The sequence below is a fragment of the Trachinotus anak genome, unplaced genomic scaffold, assembly GCF_046630095.1.
Source record: "Trachinotus anak isolate AG129_WGS33_773 ecotype Australia unplaced genomic scaffold, CSIRO_AGI_Tana_v1 ptg000002l, whole genome shotgun sequence".
NCBI classification, from domain to species: Eukaryota; Metazoa; Chordata; class Actinopteri; order Carangiformes; family Carangidae; genus Trachinotus; species Trachinotus anak.
In genome coordinates this window covers 10,919,673-10,937,382 of record NW_027273853.1, presented here as the reverse complement: position 1 = coordinate 10,937,382, position 17,710 = coordinate 10,919,673, and the positions used below count along the sequence as shown (strand labels likewise).

General features: G+C 40.4%; 1 protein-coding gene across 2 annotated transcripts; it reads right to left on the bottom strand.

Moving 5' to 3' along the window:
* Window positions 1-2,857: 2,857 nt before the first annotated feature.
* Window positions 2,858-17,683, bottom strand: LOC139631787 (disintegrin and metalloproteinase domain-containing protein 10-like). 2 transcript variants are annotated; one of them, XM_071496327.1, is made up of 16 exons: window positions 17,502-17,683; window positions 15,188-15,338; window positions 13,405-13,523; window positions 13,087-13,245; window positions 12,456-12,556; window positions 10,754-10,903; window positions 9,774-9,866; window positions 9,499-9,682; window positions 9,031-9,194; window positions 8,730-8,913; window positions 7,813-7,963; window positions 7,525-7,708; window positions 7,309-7,417; window positions 6,966-7,186; window positions 6,740-6,866; window positions 2,858-5,902 (listed from the first exon to the last, which is right to left on the bottom strand). In XM_071496327.1, the coding sequence occupies exons 1-16, from the start codon at window positions 17,566-17,568 to the stop codon at window positions 5,682-5,684; spliced, it is 2,385 nt and encodes a 794-aa protein (XP_071352428.1). In that variant the 5' UTR covers window positions 17,569-17,683; the 3' UTR covers window positions 2,858-5,681. The 2 variants fall into 2 exon arrangements, with proteins under 2 accessions (XP_071352428.1, XP_071352438.1); XM_071496337.1 differs by having other exon boundaries at window positions 10,754-10,900; window positions 17,502-17,677.
* Between the last annotated feature and the right edge of the window lie 27 nt (window positions 17,684-17,710).

Genomic DNA, 17,710 nt, shown 5'->3' with positions numbered 1-17,710 from the left:
AAACTCCAAAGCCTAGGTTTCCTCTAGGCTCCACAAAAATGTTCAATTACCCATTGAAAAATTCAGAATTTATGAACATGCGTTAATGTGTAATACACAAAAAAATCTTAATCTACAAAGTAACTAAAGATGTGAGATGTACAATATTTACCTCTGAAATGTGGTGGAGTAGACGAGAACCTCATAAATGTATTTGAGTAAACGTACTTTGTTACTTTCTATGGCTGGCTTTGGCTCAGTGTTGCAGGAAAACTTTTATAAAAGGGTCTGAGATGCCTTCAGTGACACGTGAAACTCCAGGAGAAGAAGTGGGTGGGCAACACAAATCGCTACTTCAACTTTCATGCTCACCAAGTTTTTTCAGAGAGACGGGGTGAGGGTCACTGACCGCAGCATGGCGACAGGTCAAGCTCTCCCACTGGGTCAACCTGGAGGAGGAAACAACACCAGAGCACCAGCACAAGAACAAGAAACACTCACCACTGAGGGGTGAGGTATCTGACGGGTGAAGTGTAGAGCTGCAGGGTGAGTTTATCAGACACCGGCCTGAGGGTGAGAGAGCAGATCACATCATTGTTGACGTCAGTTTGTCATGTATGCAGTGCAGGATTGCATACATGGAGCAGAGAGGAAAATCAGTTTGTATAGACTGACTGGCTCAATAACGACGCATGTGCAGGTGCATGTGATTGGCTCTTCTCGTCTCTCACCTAGGCCACAACACAGGGCGATGTAAGGAACACATTACTGTGCTGATTCAGCCGGGCTTTGACAGGACGCCCAGCACAGACGAGGAGCAGTCTTCTGAGAGCCGGGTCTTTCTCTTGTCTTTCTCTCTGTCAAATCACATGGACACTGCAAACAGGTTCAACATGAGGAATGCCTTCAACTTCGCTGACACATTCATTTTTGAAACTTGTGTGAAACTGTGCATCTGTATAATGTCTTAAATTAAGGGAAAAGACAAAACAAGAGGCAGCGTTCTCTAACCATGAGATATTCAAACCTACGTCAGACTGGATCTCCTCAGACTGACTGAGTGGAAGTTTCTGACACTGGACTATGACCTGGCAGTTATTTCTTTGCCTCTAGTGTATTTCCGGGCTTTGTTTTGCAGCCTTCTGGGTCAGCTGCTCTTTGGAGCAGGGTGCTGGTTGCCACTTGGTTCAGTCCCGGTGCCACTTTTACAATCATGCTCTGTCACTGTGAGGAGAGACAAAAGGTACCCTCACTTATCAGCCGTGACGTCAGCTCCTTGCACAGAGCTGCAGCTCTAAATGGAGAATATTGACCGGGGTTGGTAACACTGGCCTCTCTGCTGGGACACAGTTTCAGGCACATAGTGGCGCCTGTTTTAAGAGAGCTGTGGGAAAATGGACTACAGCATCAGCAATGACAACAATATAAACTTACAGCAAAACAACTCACCGCCTGCATTATCCAGAAAATATTGAATTTTAACTCTTGTTGTGGGTGACTGTGCTCGTTCAGTCACAACCAGCGACTGCATCTGAGGATCCACATTGAAAATCAATAGCAGGCGTCATTCCATTGCATGTGCAAATGTGCGCTTCCAGGATCTCACGTACACGTTCCTGTGGTTGTTACATCATTATACACTCATGAGGAAAAAGCTGCCAATAAATATAGGCAATGAATAATAAAGTGTCTGACAATCGCAGGGATCACTCTGCGAATACGTTGTGCTTGTGCAGGACATTACGGCAGCTGTATTTCCTTCCACCAACTTTAATCACATAAATATCAATAGTACTGAGCCCACATAACATTTGGATTCAAGCTCTCAGGTTAAAGTTGTCAGTGACTGCAAAAATATCCCCTGATGGGGACAGATGAGATGAGAAGTGGGGCCGTGGTGCTGATGTTGGCGACTCACAGGCTGCTCTAAAACCTCTGGTCTCAACACTTCAGCCACAGCAGCTGCTCCCTCTGGTGTGGACACCTCTCCACTGCATTTAGCACAAGGTCAGCTTCACAGGAACTCAACACTGAGCAATTCACTGCAGTAAATGATCTATTCAGGACCGAGCTTCAGGAGCCCAACACCGCAGGGAAAGAATCAATGAGCAAAAATCAGATTTTTCCTCGATCTCTAATCCTCCTGCAGTCAGTTCATTCATCCTAAAACATCACACTTCTTTATCATGCAGCATTTAGAGGATAAAAGAACAACTGTGGTATTAACATTTGATGCCTTTTTTAGTTGTTTTGCCAAAAAAAATAAAATAAATTTAGGCCTATATGTACATACACTAATCTACCAAAACAACTCCTGGGGGACTTGAAATAAACAGATTGTACTATGTGTATAAAATAAATAAAATAATAAAATAAAAACAGAGGATCAGCACAATATGACCTCTGCAATATGGATTTATAAAGACAAGCTTTTGGTCAAAGGATTGAAAGCTTGTCTCAATTATTGAATATTTGAAAAGACTGAATTGTGCAGATGCTTTTCCTTCATATTTCACCACAGTCTCAGTTCCAGCACCTGAAACAGGCTTGTATTTGTCAGTGATCTTAGTTTATTAGAGAAATAGATGACAAAAACAACGGACAAAATCATTGCAGAAGAGGCGGAGATATTCTAACTTTTAGTCCCATGTAGTTCCAAACACTGAAATCCAACTTTTGCCACAACTTGCCAACATCTTTCAACCTCCACATCAGTTTCTAACACAAGCTGCTGTAAGTTTCAGGTCTCAAGCCCTGAACTCTTCTTCATGTGTTTAAATCAGTAGCCTCCGATTTCATTCTCTGTGTCACACCTCAGTATACATAACGAAAACCGCACAAAAACAAACAATAAAAACCAAAGAGTGCACACTTTACAGACAGTAAACAGGGGTCTATTTTATTTTGAATGAGTCTTTTAATTAATGCATTTCAAGTACTCCAAAAATTACATCTCTTTGCACAATACAATTTGAAATTTTTTTTTTAGTAAAAATGTTCAAAGTGAACAAAAATTTCCAATACTGTATAAAACACAGTGAACATTAAAATCAGACAGTAGTATTACTTTTTAATCTTGTGTTCTTTCGGCCTACATCACCTACAACATTTCAACTCAATTTGGACATTTTCAGTGCACGTTTATCTAAAAACTGTACCAAGACTACGAAATTAAAAAGAAAGTAAATTTACAGGCATTATTCTTCTGCTCTTCTACCCAAACCATGCCACAGGATAACGCAGACAAAAATGAAAATGTAACATTAACTCCATCACACTGAATTGTTTTTACCATTGATGACGGTGGGGAAAAGTATCATAAGCAAACTCCAGTTCAACTAGCACATATAAGAACATAAATAACTTAGAGGAGAGGAAAGTTTGTCACATATGAACATCTTTGAACAACTTACTCTGGAATTAGAATACAAAAAATGAAACAGATGTATCAAAATGTAATTTTCATTTTCAAATGAAATGCAAATTTTCGAAGTACTGTACAAGTTTACATTTAAGTTCTCCAGGCTTAACAGGCGTGATCCAGCCTAGAAGATGAAATTTAAAAAGAGCTCCATTTTGTACAGACATGAGAAGTTGTAGCAACTGCCGACCTGCCCAATTCATCTGCCATGTGAAATAAAGTGTTGACTGTGAGACACGTTATTTCTATTTCCCCTCCAGAGCACACGTGTGATTATTACGACCATCAGGACAGTGTTGGAAGATATTAGTTGTGATAAGTATTGCATGCATTGAAAAATAATAACACCAGGACAAAATAAAGTCAGAGCAGAAAAAAAACATCCCTTGCTGACCATATAATGCAAAATCCTGAGCTTTATTGTTTGTGCACAACTTTTCGCTCACTTGCCAGCCTCTTTTTGCACGATCAATAAATCATGGGATTTTGCAAAATATACCAGATTTATCAAATCCTCTCATTTAGTGCCTCATGCTTTGCTGCAGCAAGAGGAGGGGGGAAAAAAAACAGGTGAGGTGAAACAATCTGACAAAAACAATCACATCTGCTTCATTTCTTCCTTTTAAAGTGGCTCGAGAACCTTTTACAGTTGCGTCCCGTGTTTCATTAAACCTGTGCACAAAAGATCAGCTTTAGAAAGTTTTATGGCACGCTGATGTAAACTCACACTGAGGCCTGCACTCATGAGCTCTTAAGGGGATTCAGTCCATGATGAGATCTGACCAGGAGAAAACCGCAGGTGAGTTTTAAAGAACACAAACAGCTGCTTGTCTCCAGTGAAACTAGTGAACACACTGAGGAATGTGTTTGTGAATAGTGTGACAATACTGCCGCGTTACACTGCTCCTTCCACTTGTTTAAAGACGAACATTAATAGTTGTCAAAGCAAAGAGTGTTGAGTGACATACAAATATTACAGACCTTGGTCAATTAATAGTCACATTTAATAAATGTGTCTGCATGCCCACATTGAAAAGTTCTTAGATTCGCTATCTTGAAGAATAATAGAATGATTTAATCTTACTTTTTTTTTTTGTACATCCACACTGGAGTCATTTTTAAATTTATTATTTCCACACTCATGTAAACTAATTCTGTAACATGATACACTCTCGTTTCTAAACTAATCCACAGCAGCCTTCACCTTCCATTGATTTCATATCTTAACAGGTAGAATCATCATAAACTTCATTTAGTGGTTATTCATTCTTCATTTATCAAAAACAAATCGGTATAGACAATAAAAAGGTGTACCGAACTAGGTGATCTTCCCTTTCTGTTCCCATGACTCTATACTTCATCTAGTTTGTTACGCAATGTGAGCAAAACATGATGTTAGCAAGACAATAAAAAAAAATTGATGAAGAAAAAGGGACCTTGAACAAAGAAGGCCTAAAATGTGGGATATGGTGACCTTGTTGTTCAACTTTGAAACCTAGCAATCTAAATGTGAAAGAGATCCACCTGATTGGACGACTGCGAAGAGAACTCGATGGCTTCAAATCCTCAACAGCAACATCCAAGGAACTCCCCACAACCGTCATTCCTTCTTTTATGTGTTAAGAGTCCTGAGAGCACTAACCGAAAAATAAAAGAAAAAAAAGTGAAGAATTACACATTTACAGTAGAAGAAATAGTTTGTTTTCACTTATGATACACTAAATATGTACAGTCACATGCAGAAGACTGTCTGCATGAGAGACCGGAGCCTGTGTCTTTTGCCGTTTGACATGTGTAAATCACAAAAGTGCCGCAAATCCCCTCTGAGTGTCTCTCATTTCTGGCTTGAATGGCGAAAGAAAAGCACAGAACAATTCACCAGCAGCCACGGGTGTGTCACTCAAGAAGATGTTGCAATTGAACAAAAAAAACAAAAAAATAAAACACATCACAGAATGTACTAAAGCTACACATGATTCCTTAACTCCTTGGCACTCCTTAAAAAAAAAGAAAAAAGAAAAAAAAAAGGTGGAAAAAGATGCTAGATCACACTGCATTGGAAATGGCTGATGGTCGAGTCCACTCCACAAAGAGCCAATTGAGTTGCTAGATAGTGTTTTCTCTTTTCCACGTGTCTGTTTTGTCAGTAGATGGAGGATATGATGGTGACTAACAACCATGTCAGGCTTTTCTTTGGATGGAGTGACGCTTTTGTTTCCCACTGTAGGCACAAGAAGGAGCCAAGGCATTGGGGGGGAGGAAGGGGGCGGGGTGCAGGGTCTCAGCGTCTCATCTGGCCCATCTGATAGTTCTCTCTGGGCTGGCGGTGGTGCCTCTGGGGCTGCGCCTGCCGCTGAGGCTGCCTCTGGGGTTGCCGCTGGCCCCCGTGGCCCCCGTGGCCGCCGTGCCCACCGTGGCCGTGCTGGTGGGAGTGCGGGTGCTGAGACTGGTGCTGCACCTGGGAGCTAGCATGCTGCTGCGCTCGCCGCCTCTTCAAAGTGCCTGTCAGGACAAAGGGTTTTCGATGAGCTTGTTAAAGGGCAAACTATAAGATCGACAGTGTACAAACAAAACCTGTTTCATGTGGTGTCATTCTACTTTTAGAATAGAGCTGAAAGAAATGACACTAACGTCTAAACTCAAGATCTATTCATTCATTGTATCCACAACAAAGGACTTTGTGACAGTAAAGAGAGTACTGCAAATTGGGTGCGAGGAAAACAACCTAACTATAGGAAAAACTATAGAAATATGGGTATGTGGTTAACAGTTGATAAAAGACACTTCATGTTGATTGCAAAACTGCTTTTTTACTTGTGCAAATGTGCCCAGTTTTATTGGGCCTAAATTAAAATATCAAGTATAATACTGAATGTTTTTGTGAAAAAGTTGTGAACTTGATATTACTTCATCACTCACTGTTTAGATTTATAAAAGTATAAATAAAAAGCTTATTCCACTGCAACATTCACCATGTCTGTAACACTTTGTCAAATGAAGACAGTACAATAACTACTATCGGTTATCTCAGTATTTGGTACAAAAGTAAGACCTGGTTAAAATAAGCAAATGTCTACCCAACCTTTCTATTTATTTAAGCACATTAACAAAACAGCAACCACACAAATAACAAACAAAAACAAAACTTTGTTCAGTGCAGTGTTGTGGCAAGTGGTGCACTATACATTCAGTTTCTTAACTAGAAAAATCATGAATCATCGAGCTCATTACTCTCAGTAGGTGGTGTATTAGTGTAATTGTACTTGTCAGCTGAATATATCAGGCCTCTCTTCCTCTGTTAGTTGTGAGGAAACTTTCTTTGTCAACCTGGGGACTCACCTGGAAGTGGTTTGGGAGGAGGAAGTTTGGGGTTACTGCTCGGTGTATGCACACTACAGATCTTAATGAAGCCAGCCATGAGCATGATGAGGGCAATACCCATCAACAACACTGCCCACCAATGAGCCTAGAGAAGGAAATAAAGAACAAATCAAACACAATCAATACAAAGACACCTCATGATCACAACTAATCACGCAATCAGAATCAGGAAGCCAACACATACCACAATCCACTCTGCAATGTTCTCGTAGAGCTCTGGGTTGAAGATGGCCTTCTTTAGCCTGGCAAGTGGTCCGTCTGCGTCCACCAGACGGCATTTCATGAACACGTCACAGTAACCCTTGAAGTCGTTGCAGGGCGAGCCGGCTGGCAGCGTGGTCACTTTCTTATTGAAGAAACGAGCCAGGCGCTCTGATCCGGTGCTGCTGCATGTGTTTGGATTCACTGAGGAGATGGATTACAGACAGGCAAAACATTTTAAATGACAAAGATTAAATCTCAAGTGTGTTTTATTTGAAAAAAAAAAAAAATCAGTGATCAAGGTAGGAAAAAGGTAAATGACTCACTCTTCTCCATGCAGCACACGTGGCAAAGCTCAGTCTCGTCCTTGCCATCTTGGCTGGCACAGGTGCACGCCTCGAGCCCATACTTCTCACAGATGGAGCCGGAGCAGCCCTGCGGGGGAGGAGCACGAGGACAGGCGAGATTAGACACTGACTGGTATGAATATGAAGTTGCTATAACAACCACTTCCTCCAGGTGTTAAGTCTTCAGCCACTCACCCCATTGAGGCAGACTTGAGTCTCCCCGTGGCAGGCGGTGAAGTTGGCCTTGGGCTCAGATGTGGGGCACTGGGCACTGACTCCGTTACACATGCCCTGGTGAGCGCACTCTGACTCCTCTCTGCACTTGTCATTACGACCCTTGTGTGTGCACTCGGCAGTACAGCAAGGACCCTGGCTGGGACTGGTGGGGAAAAGAAGTGTTGAGTCAAGAGTCATTGCAAATGAGCTGGCAGGTCTTCATGAAACATCAAACAGACACTACAAGAATAAAACATCCTCGTTTACCTGCAGACTTTGTTGGGCTTTAATTTACACTTCTTGTTGTCAGGCTGGTTGGCATCATAGCAACACTGGTCCCTGCACTGATCGCTGTAGCCACAGTCACAGTCCTCTCCTGGCTCCACCAGGCCGTTACCACAGATGGGCTGGCCAGACTCTGTTTGGGAGAGGAAGAATAAACATTGACCCTGGTCCCCCAAAGCTAGAAACTGTGTTTCATACTTTGACTTCTTGCACATGGGATTAAACTAAAACTGTCTCATTAAAAAACCAAACCAAGCAAATATTGTTGTGAGAGAATAAGTTGCTGCAATAATAGGGATACAAAATCAGTGCAGAGTGTTTGCTCAAATGCAAACAGACCCTTGGGAAAGCCCAATGCAACATTAAACCCAAACAAACACTCTCATTAGTCTGTTAGTGGAAAAGCAGAAATATCCGGCAGTGCAGGTGCACTGAGGCACTTTTTGGAAGCTAACGTGAATATTTAATAATTTACCACTAATATCAGCCAAGACTGAAAGGCTTGAGACTGCATGTGCAGAACTAATAAGACTTTGTAGACATGCCAATCTCATGGTTAAGTAACTGAATGACTGAAAAGTATTTATGTTGCTCTTGAAAGGTGTATTAAGTGATTTAAAAAAAAAAAAAAAAAAAAAAAAAATCACAAATAGCATTATCAGCCAAATACTGTCAGTAAAAATAATACAGGACTAATGCCAATATTGCTTTTCAAAGCCAATAGCAGCTAGAGTCCTGATGCATTTTTAGTTACATGTATTAACTTTCCAGCCATCACTGGGCTTTAAAATCTCACACATTTATCATGACATGTAAGTATCACAATAAAACTGTGGTTTCTGTTTACATGTCTGGAACAAGGTGTAGTACTAAGGCCAAACACGAACGGTAAAACATACCGACAAAGCAGTTGCTTCTCTTCTTTTCCAGCACTTGGCTGATGTTGCGAATGCTACAGATGGAGAACTTATTGTTGTTGAGCTTGTCTCCTGACGTAGCTCTTGCATACATGATATAATTGCCTTTCTCCTTCTTGTCTTGGCTCTTAGATTCTCCAGGGGTACACTCAGATCCAGAGTCGTGCTAAGAGTGAGAGAGGAGGAGAAAAATCACAGGTTAAAAGAAGAAGGGACAAAGTGTACAAGCCCCTGATAAATTCCTTCTCACTATGAATAAATGTGGAACATCTAAGCAACTCACCGGGGAGCCAAAGTTGTGTCCTACTTCATGAGCAAAAGTGATATGGGAGACTTTTGGAGGTACGTGGGAGGCATAGTTCTGTACAGTGATTATACCAGTGTTGAGAGACTTCTTTTTTCCATCTGAGTACAGCTTGCTTTTTTCACAGATGCCTCCAGAGCTCCCTGAGAAGGAAAAGCACAGGTTGAAACAAACCTTCCAAACCTTCCAAAAGGATTTTGCTAATTAAGGAGGGAAAACCTGATTATTTTAGTGACAATTATTGATTATTCTTTCTTAGATTAATCTCACACAACAGAGATTGGGTGATAATGTGCCTATAACCCAGTACAAAGAATATGAAGCATTATATAATGGTTTAAAACCTGCATCTGTTTGTTAGGAATTTATTCACATCTTGCTTTAAAAATAGGACAGACTGTTTGCTATTGCTCATCACTGATGATACACAGACTTGTCTTTCAGTACCTGAGGGGGCTCCCACCCAGGCCAAACCCAACACTCCGTCATCAAAGTCTCTGTCGGTGAAAACATAAGCCAAGCAGTAGTCGTCATGGTTCTGCTCCGAGTTGAGCTCCAGGAACTTCTCCACGCCAATGTTGGCAAAGCGGAACGGGTTGGACCTGTCCCTCTCATCACTGGTGGTGTTTATCTGTGAAGGAGGATGAGGATGAGTTCAGAGGAAAGCCAGTGACCAAATATAAAATGAGAACTGAAGATCAATTTAGAAGTACAAGACCTACCCTGATCCTTTTCACCATGAAGCTGATGTTGCGTATGCCCATGAAGTCTGTGCCCTGATAGATTGCATCAATGGCCTTGACATGGCTGGAGATCTGAAATAGAAGGTAACACATAGCACCGGATGAAAAAGCTTTAGCTTTGAGGAACTAAACACAGTTTCAACAGCCTGTTGACTAAACCCACAACATCACACTGCCAGATTCAGTGTGTGATGTGTGCAAATATACTATAACAGAACACCAAATGCACGCCGTAATGTTAAGAGGTAAATAAATAAATTGTTAGTTCAGTGTCAGTGGCTTAGCTAATGTTAGACTAACAAACCTTACAGCAACCAAAATTAGACAAGTTGAACTGTTTATTTTGTATCTGAGTAGTAATAATGTGACGTTTTCTTAAGAATTTTAAAGGAACAGTTTAACATTTTGGAAAAATGCTCATTGGCTTTCTTGTCATGAGTTGGCTGTGGAGGTTGATACTACTCTCATAATTGTACAGTAAATGTACAGCTACTACCAGCAGGCAGATAGCTTAGCTTAGCATGAAGACTGGAGCAAGGAGGAATTAAGAGGTAATTAACACATTATCTATATCTTGTCTGACAGAGAGATAGTATTTCCACTCAGATTACACTTTTTACACATTAGCTACTTGTTGCTATTTTTTGTACTTCCAGGCTCCGAATTTAAATTCAAGGGGGAACCGAACATTACTGCACACAACCCTAGAGTGAACCCTAGAGTTGTTTTTTTTGTTGCTCTATTGTAAGCGCTATGACTCACCCCTTACACTGAGTAAGAGGTGTTATTAGTCTGATACTAATTATCCTTTAAACTCTACACTAATGAGTCGTTTCTGATGGTTAAAAAAGTGCCTCTGCACCAACATCACCAGACTAAAATCCTCCACATCCACTGTGTAAAATCTCATTTTAATAGCGCCGCAGTAGCACGAGTGAATGACACCGACTGTGTAGTACCTGAGCAATGACAGCCTCTCTGGTCTTGTAGTACTTGAAGAAGAGGTGGTCAGTCTGAATGAAAAGCTGGCAGGTGTTTTTCTCAGCCTGGGCCACCCTCCTCTTCCTCAGCAGCGTGGAGTCATTAGAGTCCGTCTCAGTGTGGAGCTCCTGGTGTGAACAGCACAGGAAATGGTGAGTAGGATATAGACAGTTAAATAAAACATATACATAGCATTTTCAACCAAACAGTAGCTAAATAAATAATGTCCGGTATTTTTAGGTTGTGGTTTTTCAGCTGCAGTATGTTCATGGACTGTAACTGTACTGAGGAACATGTGCTTCTTATGTCACATAAGAAAGAAAGGAACAATAAGAACAAAAGAACATTAAACATCCAGTTAAATGAATGATTTGGTTTTGGGGAAATTTCTTTTTTATAAACTCAGACCAACAACTGGTGAGTGCCTTTCTTATGTTCTGTGCAGTTATGTTATGTCATGGAGCAAGCATCTTATGGTAAATACCCAGTGATCTTATAAAAATAGTTTCACTGATCACTGAGGGTTTTCCATCTGACAAAAAAATGTACATACCTAAAAAAGAAGAGTTTCATTTTGTTTATATTTCTTATTGCAGGTGGCTATGCCATTGCTCATTCTGTAAGACACTAGCAAATATTTTGTATGAAAACATATTGGAAAGAATCAGTAGTGTTTATTTTTGGTTCATGTGGTACAAATTGCATCTTTGTTTGGTTTAGAAAAAGAGGCACAACCTGAGAAAGCGTTTAAAATCACGTTTGGTTGGAAGAGTCTTTGAGGTTCTGGAAATACCTTCAGAACAACGATAAGTGTTGTTAAATGGCCTTTCGGGTTTTTCAAAGATTGCTGCGTAGTTATTTTCCAGAAAATTGAGTGCTTAGCTCTGTGACTTGAATGTAATGATAATAGATAGGGTGCACAGATCAGGGCTAGATTTACTGGCTCCTGGGCAGTGTGATTAACCTAGCTTTCCCCAATTCATGGAGGACTATGCCATTAGTAACAGCTCCTCTCACATGAAAAGAAATACAATGTGAAACTTCTCTTAAGATGACTGGCTGATTGACCTATGTTGTACTTTATATATGTATAATACGTAATTTCACAGTTTCCCAAAAAGTTACATTGGGTCAAACCTCTGATTCACTTCCTCTGTGTTTACTGTAACTGTGCTGGTTTCACTGTCGTACACAGTGAGTGGGTTAACAGCACTACATCTAAGTTTAATTAGAGAGATTTACTTGTTTAATATTCTGTGCTGAGGAGTAGTAATGTCACTTTTTTCATAGAGTTTGAACAAACAATATTTCAGTGGGAATAATACTTTGATGGACATTTGCTATTTGTTGTGTAATTCCAGGCTCTGAGTTGAAACATTTCAAACAGGAAACCAGGTATTACTGTGCACAGCCCTTCTTTAGAATGAAGTATGAAACTTTCAGCACAAAACAACTTGTTTTCCTAAGAGAGTAATTTATCATTTGGACATCCATTAATTAAGCCAAGACAAGTGACTCCCATCACTCAATATAAACTTAAACTGCACACAGAGACTTTTAAAAAAGCCTATATGGGTATCTCTGACTCTAAGTAGAAAAATTGTAAAAATGTCCTCAAAAAACAAACTACCTCTTTCCTTAACACTGTGAGGATTTATTGTGGTGTGTGGTGAAGTTCACCTTGGGTGGCTCCTCTACGGCAGAGACCTGGTACTTCTTCATCCTTTCAAACACTGAGCTATCAGCACAGCCTCCCTCTGGGCCGTACTTGTGAGGGTAGTCTGAGTGAGAGAGACAGACACAACACTGTTAGGATTATGGGAGACAATGTTAGCTACTTAACCCCCTGAGTCACTCTATTTCTGGCGCTATTCATGATCAGCTAGTGGATGTACTTACACGCCACTTGAGCCTAGCTTTGCTGTGTGAGCTGTTACTTTCCCATCCCTCTCATTAGCAATTCTTCTCATATTTCTGCTTAATTTGCCCCTCAGCCACATACTATATGTACACAGATGATTTGAAATTATGGGGTGCCAGTATAGTGAAGTGTGCTTGGTGCTCACTATCAGTACCAACACTGTAAAGACTGCTTAAATGAGTCAGTAGCCCAAGAGAAAGATCGTGTTACTCAGCTAATGAGCACCTCAGGTATCTTTGCTCCCTGGGGGGCGACCACACCAGTCTGCCTCCATCAGCTAAACTGCCCTAAACTTGCATTTTCATATACCTGCATCCAATTACAAAAACCTGGTAGTTACAACAACTGGCTATCAAAGTATTTCTGCAGCTGGGGTTGCTGGGAACTTACGTATGTCGTCTTCGTGGTAGATGACAGAGTGGAAGGGCACATCTTTGCCCTCCAAGTATCTCTCAGCAGGCTCCACGTAGTAGGTACCATGGTAGCTCTGAATGAAGCCCTCAAACTTACCATCCACAACTGAGCCATGAGTCAAAGTACCTTTCTCACCTGGGAATCCAAATTACAGAGGAACAGGTGTCAGAGGATTCACACAAGGTATTCTTAATTCAGGATACACGATAAACAACAAATGCCTTGAGCTGCATTATGGCTTTGATTTAGAAATATATTAAAACAGGTGGATTTAAATTAAAAGTACAGTCTCACCAAAGATTTCTCCAGTGTAGATATGAGAGGTATCAAATGGAATCTCTTCTCCTGAAACATCAACCTTTAAATCTTGAGAAAACAAGGTGGTATCCCTCTTCATTCGCAAATTAAAATGCCTGAAATCAAAGACATAACGGGACAACTGTTTTATCTATATTGCAAGACGTTTGTTTCCTTGATATCGCAAAACTGTCTGGGTTCTGTTGCAAAAGGGATAACTCTTTATCAAAAAAGGGAACAGAAAAACAGAGGGAGACAGATGTTACATCAACCTTGGGTGTCATGTCACACCTACACAGTGCTCTTATTGTATGCTTGCATTGTGCGTAAGTTGCTGTTCTGTGGGTCAGTGCAGAACAGCTAAAGTAACTGATGGCTTTGCAAAAATTTAGCTCTGAAAAATATGGTCAAACTTGACATGATGGCGCACAAACCTCGCCCTGTATCTGGACAGTATCCATTGAATAACTGCTGTTTTGTTCTGACTTGGTCTCTAGGGGGGGAATGTAAGATGCACAAAGGCCAGAATGCAGCAAAATATCAGCTATTTCAGACATATCTACAGATTTTGTTTCAACCTGGCTAAGGGAAGGTGGGTGGTGCTGCAAATTAAATGTAAGAATTTGAGTTGTGTCTCTAGCTTTGTCATGAAGTCAAAGGGAACAGAAGCTGACACATTCTTGCTTTTCAAAGGAACAGACATCTTCCTTCCATGTGCTTGTTTGCACAGCTCTTATCATTCTCTTCCCTATTAAGCACCATCAGAGTTTAGGAACAGCAGGCCCTGCTACAGGCAGGATGAGAAACAGCCTCTGCCAAGCTCCCAGCCAGATGGTCTTGACTTTGTCATGGAGTGTGTGGACACTTTCTATCAAACAACACCACCACTTCAAAAAGCTGGATAAGAAACCACAACAAGGACTATATATAGATGTATGTATGTATCCATCCATCCATCCATCCAACCATCCATGCTTCTAAGGGGCTCCCAACCAGGTATTATAGAAACACCATGGAAACACCTGATCAATCAAAGCTCTGCCACACACACAAACACATTCACAGTTTCTATTTCATCTGACCTCCATGTATTTAGATTGTGGCAGAAAATCACAACAAACTCAAACTAGGGCTGCAATTATTTTCATAATTGATTAATCTCCTGGTCAATCTAATCATTTAATTGTTTGGTTTGTATATAAATATAATATATATATATTAGTCACAATTATCTTAAGCAAAAGTTAATGTCTTCAGCTGTCTTGTTTTGTCTAATCAACATTGCAAAACCCCAAAATGATCAGTTTATTATCACATAAGACAATGAAAAGCAGAAAATGCTCACAACTGAGATGCTGGATCCAGGAATTATATGGCATTATTGCTTAAAACATGGCTTGAAATGATTGATTGATTACCAAAACAGCTGCCAGTTCAATTTCTGTTGATCGACCGATCGATTAATTGTTTTAGCTCTCACAAAGAAAATACGACAGAAGAAAAAAAACTGAAAAAAAAAGCTCAGATTTAAAATCCATCCTCACCACAGAGTCAAAGTGATGCCCCTGACCAGGTCTATGATTTCATAACACAGGATTAAATGTAAACAACTTTCAATCTCTCTGCAAATCTCTGCTACAGCTGACCTCCACCTTTAATCATAAACAATGTAGGCATAGCGGATGAGCTTTGCAAATAAATAAACAGACAGAGACATAAAAACAGACAGAGAGGTAGACAGAATTTCCCCATAGGTTAATATATGGAAAAACTGACAAACCTTCCATGGGCATGAAAATCTAAATGAAGGAACTTGTCTTCATGAGAGAGTGCCCTTTTGGCCCTTTGATGGTTGCTGTGCACAAGCTCTGTATCGTAGGACAGGCCTTCATAGTGACGGATGTACTTATTCAGGGGATTTCTGTAGTGTCCTGTTTGAAAAAAACATAGGAAATCCTGTTATCAAAAAAAAAAAAAGCCTAAAGAAAGTCATCCCAGATGTATGGATACATTTTTTCTGTCATTTATTCTAGATTTTTTTATGCATGCACTGTATATAATCAAAAAATAATGTGTGGATATACATATGCCTCAGAGATCATTACACAGAAATGAAATCAAATTGAATATTATAAAAAGGTAGCATAAAACATACATATAAAAGACAGTGCAAGATCAAATGTTGGGGGTACAATAATAACATCCAAGTGCATACGTTTGTAACAGCCTTGGTACTAGAGTGTCAATAACATCGGTTTCTTGGTAGATGGCAGTTAAACTGCACACTTGTTTTGTATGTTAGATAAGCATCAGATACATTCATTTGAATCTTTACAGTGATATTAGAGTATAACAGCTATGTATGAGAGTAAATAACTAAAGCATGGTACATGTTAAGATAATTTTGTGCCCAAAAAAATGAATGATCAGGCAGATATTTGACAGGCAGGATTAAAATGATGGAAAATGACAGCCAACCAGCATGGCCTGTGTTTTAAACCCCAGCTAAATCTATTTAAATCAAATGGTTGCCAGTTTTGGAGCTGTGCTAAACAACAGCCCCCAGCATCACAGCATAATTATTTCGCCAACCAAAGAGTGGGTGGTGGGCTTGAAGGAAAAACATTCTCGAGCGCCTCCACCCATTTCACCAACTGCTTCACACTCAAAAGCATTTGGACAAACTCCATCCCAAGAAAACATAGTATTTTTGTTAAGGCCATTTAAGCCGTTCTGAAAGTTACTTCTACTCGCATCTTTACCCCACAACATATAAACCAAAAGAAAGTATTTTCAGTAAATAGAGTATATGTAATTAGTAGTCTCTGACAGGTAATTATGCCTGTCTAGTGAGCCATAAATTACAGGATTCAGAGTAACTATGTAACAAAGATGGTTAAGTAGACCAGGCTTCAGCTACTTCTCCAGTCATGTGCATTATGAAATATTTAGGTGCTAACATTAAATTTTTCATTGAGGTGACTATGAGAAGTGAAGGCCATGACTGTTCTGAAATACCTTAATTCCTCAAGGCCTGCAACAAATAAGACAATAAACACTGAGTAAACAAAAGGATTTCTGATTCCTACATTTCTGTGATCACATAAAACCACCAGATCTACACAAACGAACAAAATATTTATAAATCAACGCAGTTAAGCACAATAATAAAGATATTTTGATGTTGATTTTACCACACGAAATTGGCCAAATATATGAAACAACTGTAAGTGCTACTTTTGACAGTTTGACTGGGGATCAGATCTGAGGTGAAAAATATATGGACTGCGAATAATGATGAATAAGGACAGTGTAAGTGAGACATTTAGAGCAAATAAAACTAATACACAGCCGATTTTATTTCACCGTGCTGGATTTAAAATCACAATAGCAGTCTATAGAAATGATATGATGCCAAAGGTACAGCGGTCGTTTTGCGGGGAGGTCGTTTTGCTTCCACAAAAATAATACATGAGAGTTATTTCCAAAATTTCTAATCCAAAGTTATTGCGGCTAAACGTTAAAGCGGAGCGAAAGATAGTGAGAAAGACTGAACACACCGCATCGACCGGGGGCAACACAGAAAGTAAAATTATCCCAGCAACCCTGAAAACTCATGTCATGTAAATTATTATCACTAGCCCGGTTCAGATAACAGACTGTGAGAGAGTAAACTTAGTATTTTGACCAAATTGTTGATGTTAGCGGCTAAAGTGTTAGCTAGCACGAAGCTAACGGTCCGTTTAACCAGTCGGCATCTCCATCTTCTCATAACAATGGCTTTCGGCGCTATTCAGGCGATAACAACAAAACCTGCCCAAACCCGACAATAAAAACTGTGACAACACGCAGAAACAACTCAGCAGTGTCGCTTTGTTGCAATCGACTGCACAAATCCGAGTCCGCTTTTGCGCTATGTATCATTTGTTGGCTGGAAGTAAGACGGCAAAAAGGGTGCAGTCCTCCTCACAACAAGCAGGCCCCGCTGATCCCTCCCGCTAGCTAACGGGCTACCAGCCTTTCTGCTCCTCTCAGCCGAGGCTCCACGGATTCAGCACAGCCTGCGAGGTTTTCTCCGCTAATGCATCACTCACCCTGGGTGTAGTTCAGCAGGTACACGAAGAGGAAAACTTTGAGAAGAAGCATATCTGATAAATCCATTGTTAGAGCATTGAAGCCGTTTTCACTTTATTGTCCTACTTAGATAGGCGCAGACGCCCTGTGTGTTTATTGCAGCTCCCTCTCATCGCCTCCTCTCTCTCTCTCTCTCTCTCTCTCTCTCTCTCTGCGCTCTGACGTCAGA

What these genes read in the sequence shown, in the direction of transcription:
- LOC139631787 (XM_071496327.1), bottom strand. Translation starts at nt 17,568, where the DNA reads ATGGATTTATCAGATATGCTTCTTCTCAAAGTTTTCCTCTTCGTGTAC. An exon ending in CTACACTGGAGAAATCTTTG is followed by an intron (nt 13,246 to 13,404) that starts GTGAGACTGTAC and finishes TTGGATTCCCAG; the next exon opens with GTGAGAAAGGTACTTTGACT. An exon ending in CTACCACGAAGACGACATAC is followed by an intron (nt 12,557 to 13,086) that starts GTAAGTTCCCAG and finishes TCTCTCACTCAG; the next exon opens with ACTACCCTCACAAGTACGGC.